The sequence below is a fragment of the Dipteris shenzhenensis genome, chromosome 7 (genome assembly GCF_047967505.1).
Source record: "Dipteris shenzhenensis isolate YYH24624 ecotype China chromosome 7, Dip_SZ_1.0, whole genome shotgun sequence".
Classification (NCBI taxonomy): domain Eukaryota; kingdom Viridiplantae; phylum Streptophyta; class Polypodiopsida; order Gleicheniales; family Dipteridaceae; genus Dipteris; species Dipteris shenzhenensis.
The window spans coordinates 44,718,756-44,726,550 of NC_141602.1; the positions used below are offsets into that span (position 1 = coordinate 44,718,756).

A 7,795-nucleotide genomic window follows, 5' to 3' on the forward strand; every position below is an offset into this window, starting at 1 on the left:
GCAAATTCCTCACCATGAAACTCCACAAGGAGTAGTTGCTTCCATCCCAACTTGTCCTCTAGTGTGAGAAGACCAAGCACATTGCCATCATTTGCATTCATCTAGGCCATAACTAAATATGCACAAAATCTTATCACAACCCTCTTGGGAAGCGTATTGCACACAAAAGAATCCCTTCCTAGGATGTAAGGCAACTTCACAAAGATCTCTACGCACAAGTGCTCCACAAACTAGCCAATCCTTGGCTCAAAGAGGCATAAAGCCAACTGAATTTTTTATTGTACTTAACCCCAGTGGAATAAGGGCCAACAAATGCGAGCAAAGGAGAAGATAAAGAACTCCAAATTCAAGTAATGACACAGATATTGTAGGGCTAGATGCATTGGCAGATGATGATTTGGTGTATGAAGATGAACGGCCCCTCGTGTGATGTTGTCAACATTTTAGTAGGGCTGATGCTAGAGTTGCTCTCAAGGGAATGCCAAATAGAATTGCATCACTTGGAAGGCCTACCATTAATGAGAAGAATGCGGGAATGAGCTCTTAGACTGCCATTTCAAAAGTTATCCTCCATTAGTCTTAGGCACCAATCTGTGCATTGTTGACCTTACTAAAGGTTTGTGGGGAGCAGCTTAATCTTCTACTAATGCATGCTAATAAGGGCCGATGGCTTCAGTTTCCTTGTTGGTTCAAGTTGACCTTGTTATTATGTGTTTTGATGGTTAATTCAGGTCGGTCTTACACATTCCTTATCTCCCACTCCCATGCTTCCAATGAACCCTTATGAGGGAGACAAGTTCTTCACCATGTAAACCCTGGAACCTCCTTTTGAACCCTTGAACTTCTTTCTAAAACTTGAACTTTTTTCTACCCTAAAAGTCCCAATGCATGTAAAAGCCTTCATTCCCCCATCTATGCTTATCAATGATTCTTTCATACAAGCGTGCACAACCTTTACTTTTCACACTAGAGCTTATGTCACTTATTGGACTACCACTTGAGGTTCTAAGCTACAAATATTGTACTACAATGATGACATCCACTATATATGTGGGTGACAAAAAAGCCTTGAGACCTCTCAAATGACATAGAGTAGTGGCAACATTTTGGCGACGTTGCTAGGTAGACTAGCATCTTAAGTAAAAGTAAACATGTGCAAGCATGCTTGAGGAGAACAAACTTCAAGAGAGCTATTTATTTCATACCACATTATTTCCAACTATAGGAACAAACAATCATCCCTGGCAGAAACCTTGGCTGACCCGCTTAAGATTTTATGTTTTTTTATCAAACAATCAATTAAAAACCAAATTAGGCCATGATATAGGTATCATGTCTAGAGCTTTAAGTTTTGAGGACTTTTTCTTTTTACATAAAATTAATCCAACATACCCATGAAAAGTCATGGGTAATGGAAGTTTAAAGGTTGTAGATGCACTTAACCCTATCCATAAGAGGGATCTTGAAATATCCATCCTATCCAAAGGTGGATGATTGTTGGGTGCATAAATGTTGACTAATTACACAACTTCCACCTCCTTCATAATCCCCACCCAAGTCAAGCTCTCTCCATCTTCATCAAACACCACTTCACTCCTATCCTCTTTAGTCGGCTTATGCTTTTTTGTCCCTCCAATTTCCACCAACCCTCCCCTTCTTTCCATTCAATGCTTGCCTATCTCCATAAACCGACCATTTGCCTGCCTTGCGTGCTTCCTTTACCTTGGTGAGTTCATTGTTTCTTGTTTGAGTTGGATCGGATGAGCTCCTCAGATATCCAAATGTTTGCACCCTTTAACTTATGTGTTTGTCTAAGAATTTTGACTATTGCTACCTTCCCTCTGCAATAGATCTATGATTGTGTGCTAGTTTGGCAGCTATCGCGGATATCATTTTCATCCCATTCAACTTGCGATACTTCCTCCTTGAGGCATATGGTTATATCCTCAATGCTTTTCTCCTCCTCATCACGAAGGCAGACTTCTTTCAATCCCCCAATACATAAGATCGTCTTGTTGCAGTAGCTTTCTGCTCTTTTACTTCCACATAAAGGTCCGCTCTATTAACTTTGTTACTGGCATCAACAACTATTTCTTGCATGATTGAGCTCACGTGAGTGGTGATCATACCCTTAATCATGGAGATAAGTATCAATGCCAATGGAGATGCATTACTTTATGTGCGACCTCTGCAATAATTCCTCCTTTCCACTACTCTCCAACGAAGTGCTCAAGCTTCACCTTTCCACTACTCTCCATATCTTGCACTTTTCTACGAAGTGCTGCAAGCTGAAGCTTGAGCTCTCTTATCTCTTGTTGTAGGTAATAGATTTGCTCCTGCGAGTCAATATTAACCATCCGTCTTTGATGTGTTTTTGCAAAAGGGGAAGGTGTCTTCGCAATGGTCGAATACGAAGGCTTGAAACAAGGAGCCATAGTTTCAAACCTTGACCTTGGGGAATTCCATGCTGACCTACACTTATGATAGCCCCTGCTCAAGCTAACCCCCAAGTTGAACTTGGGGCTCAACCCACTCGAAGTGGAGGAAGGAAAGGTGGAAAGACCTAAAAGGACCTAAAGTGAAATTGAACCAAACTAAAGTGAAGAGACAAACTGAAACTTGCTTGACTGAGACGACTAAGTTTTGAGCTTTTGAAGCTTGGAGTTGTGGCAAGAGCTACTTGAACTGGCTAAACCGTGAGCTTGAGGCGATGCAACAAATTGACAAGCTTTGGCAATGGGTTGAGAGCTGCAAATTGCAAAGACTATAACGGGCTAAGAGACGAGTTGACGAGATGAGCTCACAAGATGAGCCAAAAACACTCTATCGCCCAAAACGCTCTATCGCTTCCAAAAGGTTACATTAATCCATCGTCATGCTCCCTTAGATTAACTGAAATGCCCATTTTTCAATATCGTGGGCACCTATTTATCCCAAGCATTCGAACTAAGCAAGAGAAAGATGATGATGTATGAAGGATCTACAAAGACGAAAGATATCAAAAGATACAATTCGTTGTAATGGCACCTACACCTTTTGACATGGAGGTGCAACCATGTAAATGTGACATAGTATCCGTTGCGAATATCAAAAAGACACTTGTGTATACAAGGTCGTTGTTGCGACCAAAGCAACCCATGTGCATAGAGTGTGGCCTTTAAGACATTTGTATTTAATTGTCTACATAGTAGAAGAAGCTAATATAAACAACTGACTACCTTCAAATTGGTTCTATCAAAGGAAAACAATTGTCAAGATGAATAAATGATTAATTTGCAACAACTGTGAAGAAGCTCCTAAAGTTCAAATGATTTGCAAACTCCGCACGTGCGTGCACGCGCGCGCGTTGTGTGTGTGTGTGTGAGAGAGAGAGAGAGAGAGAGAGAGAGAGAGAGAGAGCTTTAAAAAAGTGTGTGTGTGTGTCAGTGTGTGTGTGTGTGAGAGAGAGAGAGAGAGAACCAAAATAAAAAGGGGCCACTTGGCAACAAAGTGTTTGGAACACTTTTTAATAAAAGTGTACCTAGAGCACCGCCTGGAAGGCAATGCTAATAACTATTAAAAATTGTGAGAATACATAAATTAGAATAACATTTGGATGGGCAATAACACCTTTCAATGAATGAAGGAAATCAATTGCCTTGGCCATTGCATGTCCCTCTATCTACAATATAATGCATTGTGTAGACTAAGTTTGTTTGGTGTCAAAATTCCAAAGTTAAGGTAAGTTGAGAAAACCATGTGTAAGATGCGATTACCTTTAAACCATGTGTGAAAAGAGACTAGGTATAATGTCATAGACATTGCATTGTACTCAATGGAGCAGTTCTAAGCAAAAATGCAATCCCTCTACCTAGAGGCAAAACCACTATGGCCCTACATTTATGAAAGAAAGAGATATACCTAGATGAATCGAATGCCCAAACTCATCACATCAAAAGGTACAAGTTACAACTTCATGTTAGTCATCCAATAGATTATAAACCATCAACTCCATTACACATAGCAAGGACTAGCTAGCCATCAATAACCAGTAGTGGATGTAGAACTTTGTATCAATGTATGCTCACACGCGCAAGCACACACGCAGCCACACACTTGAGCATACATTTACACAAAGGTCATCATGCTGAGTATTTGCCATGAAGAGCAAACTCAACCATGATGAAGGCTAGCGCTGAGGAAGATGCAAGGCAAACTCAACCATAATGAAACGGATAGTACTAAAGAGAGGCAACCTTTAATGCCCCTCCATTAATAACTACTTTTTAAAATGGCTAATGGCCCCTCCTTTAATCAACGAGGAGAGTAATTGAGGTAGTACAAAAGCAAGACAACCTCTAATGCCCATTAACAACTTATAATAGGTTACGATTACCGTAAAGAAACACACACAATACTTAACACTAACCTCATCAAAAGGCGTTGACCAAATACACACTACAGAACATCGGACCCATGAGCCAAAGAGGAACCCAACTTTCCAACAACCCTTTTAGAAAACAAGGAGGAAAGCCTGAAACCCAACAAAGAGAAAAGTAGCACTTCAAAGCAAACATAGCAAAACAAAGCTCCAAAGAGAGAGAACAAGACTAAATTGTAGTTCAAGAGTCTTCAAACAGAGCCTTGTAACGTCAGCCCAGGTATCTGTGTCACGTTTTTGTTAGCTCCAAACTTGAAAAGGGCTCGCTGCAGCTTGAAAAAATAATCTAATAATAATAATAATGATTAACCCAAACCTTGGAAAACTCTGTGCAAAGTGAAAAAAAAGCAGCAGTCATCTCAACAATTAAGAAAACTTCTGTTCCTCCAAATGATGCTTCAACATGCAAATCCCATTCATTCAAAGAAAAATTTGACTGCGTAAATAATATGAAGGCCAGTCAATTATCCGAACATTATCTTTTGTGAAGTGTTGCATTTCTAGAGGCTGCACTTCGCGAATGACATACAATACAAAATGGGAATGGAGGAAGATGAGCTTGCAGCAAAACATACACTCTCAACAATGTAAATATCATCTTCAGTTTTAATCTCTCCAAACAAGGAGAATCTATCAACAGTACAAATTAGCATACTACAGACTGTCCACTTTGCAGAACCAAACAGTTTCCAACACTGCTGAGCCATGTGGACATTTATAATCCTGGTTAGAGGGACAACATAAATAGGCAGACCTTCAAGCAATTTAGGCTGAAGGAAGAAATTTAAGACTGGGGAGTTTTGGCAGAATACCTGTGCCAAAAGTTAATAGAGGTTCCCTTGAAAAGTCACCGTTCAAGCAGAATTTCAGCGAACAGATGTCATCAAATCCGAACTAAGAGTCCTGTTCATTTAAACTCCCAAGCGGTTTCACACTAATCAGTTTTGTCTTGACCGTCTGAGAACTGATATCCCTACTACAAGCAGTGAGCCACTTAAGGCAGCTGCAAGAGGCAATGCCAACCTTGCAACCTTGGATTTCTTCTCTATAAAGGATCTTAGTTCTTGTAGATCAGTCTCTAATTGCGAGACATTCTTTTCTCGTTCAGATGCTTCCTCCTTGGCTTGGGAAAGGGCCTGTTCCAGATCTCTCACCATTGCAGAAAGCTTGCTAATTTCACTTTTAGCTTCTACAGATGCCTTTGTTGATCCACAGTTCAGCATTGTCACCTCCTCCTCAAGGGCGCTCTTGGTTTGCTGCAGCATTGCTTTCTCATTAGCCAGAGAGGCCACCTGACTTTCCAGGGATGAGATGTGCTGCTGATTCCTCTCGGTGTCTGCTTGCAATATTGAGACAGACGACCTCATGGAATCCAGCTCACCCTCCAGACTCCGGCTTTTCGCATGAACAGTTTCCAGTATACTATTTAAGGACCCTCTAGCCTCCCGTTCCTGCTGTAGTGCTACAGAAGCACTGCCATACGCACTCTTAGCAGCATGGAGTTCATTCTCAAGGTTCTCAGCCTGCGATTTCAATTCATTCTCTTTCGCAATTCTAGCTTCCCGCGTAGCCTCAAGGCTCTCGATCCGCTCCAAGGCATCAGTCAACTGTCGTTGCAGTATTTCTGTCTCGAGAGTGCGACTTGAAACCTCTGCTTTCAAAGCCTCAATAACTTTGTTGGCATCAACGAGCGTCTTTTCCGCTGTGGCGCAATCATTTCGCAGGCCACTAAGCTCCTCCTGCAGAGATTGCTTCTTGGACTGCAAGAGCTTCAGGTCGCCCTCCGTCTGCAAATTCCGAGCCTGCAATCCACTAATTTCCTCGTTCAAATTACGCTTGTCAGAGCGGAGCCGTTCGATTTCTGAATCTAAGGCGTGACTTTTGTCTTTAGCAGAGGCCACAGCACGGTGCGCCTCGTCGAGTTGCTTGGTCAATTCCTCTAGTCTCGCTCTCGTTTCCAAAAGAGCAGCTTCCAGATCCTGCTTCGACGCAAGCTCGGTCTGTTTCTCGTTCAGCAAGGCGGCCTTTTCGACCCCTAGTCCAGCTGCTTCTTTCCTTAAGGAGGAAACCTCCATCTCGAACTTGTGCTTCTCATCTTCGAGCCAGGTTTTCTCCATAAGGAGAGCGTCCGCCCTGGAGACATTGTTCTCAAGCTCTTCTTCCAGCGTCTTGACCTTCCCGGCGAGTTCATCTTTGGCGGCACGGGAGGAAGCAACCTGCTTGACAAGGGTATCATTGAGCTGCATCAAATTGGCAATCTTCTCGTCGGGGGACATGTCATGGTGGCGATGGCCACCGTTAACGTCGGGAGGATGCGGCGGGTGGGGGAGGGGGGGGTCGAGGGCGAGGGAGTCGGGGTCGGCGGGATCATCGGAGTCAGGAGGAAGGTGAGGGCGGTGGGGGTGATGGAGGTGGTGGTGTTTTTTGTGGGAAGGCATGGCGAGGAAGGGAACTAACAAGAAACAGGCATAGCTTGGAGATGGAGCTTGAACAGGAAGACGATGAAGCAACAAACAAACAAAGAACAAGGTGACGATGAAGAAGACGATGAAAAAGATAACGATAACCAAAAGCCCATCAAACTTCAAACTGCATCCAAACCCTACCCCCCCCCCCCCCCCCCCCCCACACCCCCACCCCCCTCCCAAACCCTAACTTCCACTGTCGATCTTCCCACCAGGTGGTTTGCAAACCCGGAATTTCAATTTGGACTCACCCCCGGCCATAGGGACAGCTTGGTTGCACACTTGATCTCCCGCCCATCGATGCCGCAGCCTTGTTGTAGGCTGCTAGGGGAGGTACCTCTCCTCCTCGACCAGCTCACAGCCTGTAGCTACCCATGGTGGAATGTAGCTACCCATGGTGGAACGTCTCCTTTGTGTTTGCCACGACTGCACAATGGACTACAAGATTCACAAGTCGGCCACGTGTGGGTAATATCGCCACCAAATAATTGTGGAAGGTGGTCTGAGATTCCCCTTGGCACCCCCTCGACCGCCATTGGAAGATGGCATTGCTATGCCTATGGGGACAACCCTGATAATGGCAACCCCATCCTTAGAACCTAGTGTTGTAAATGCCTATGGGGACAAGGTGTACAAGACAAGCTAGTGTACAAGAGGCCATAAATAAGACACGGCCATCCCATGTTCGCTGACAAGTGGGCAATTTGTGGTTACACACTGAGTGGATAGGTTATCTTGAAAAAGAGAAGCATTGGGGTTGAGGCTAACGTGAGTGCCCCCAAATTTTAGAATCTAATCGCATCTTGTGTACCACGCTTAAGCCACTTGGGAAAGTAATGAGGTAGGTACATGGCTCCTTCCTACCACCCCGAACATCAACCTTCCCCCTTCACTTTCCTACCCCATCAAC

At 43.7% G+C, this 7,795-nt stretch overlaps 1 protein-coding gene across 1 annotated transcript; it reads right to left on the reverse strand.

The window, feature by feature from the left end:
* Positions 1-4,437: 4,437 nt before the first annotated feature.
* Positions 4,438-6,992, reverse strand: LOC147900403 (uncharacterized). Its single transcript, XM_087376635.1, has 2 exons — positions 5,444-6,992; positions 4,438-4,513 (listed from the first exon to the last, which is right to left on the reverse strand). The coding sequence occupies exons 1-2, from the start codon at positions 6,856-6,858 to the stop codon at positions 4,438-4,440; spliced, it is 1,491 nt and encodes a 496-aa protein (XP_087232761.1). The 5' UTR covers positions 6,859-6,992.
* Positions 6,993-7,795: the final 803 nt, after the last annotated feature.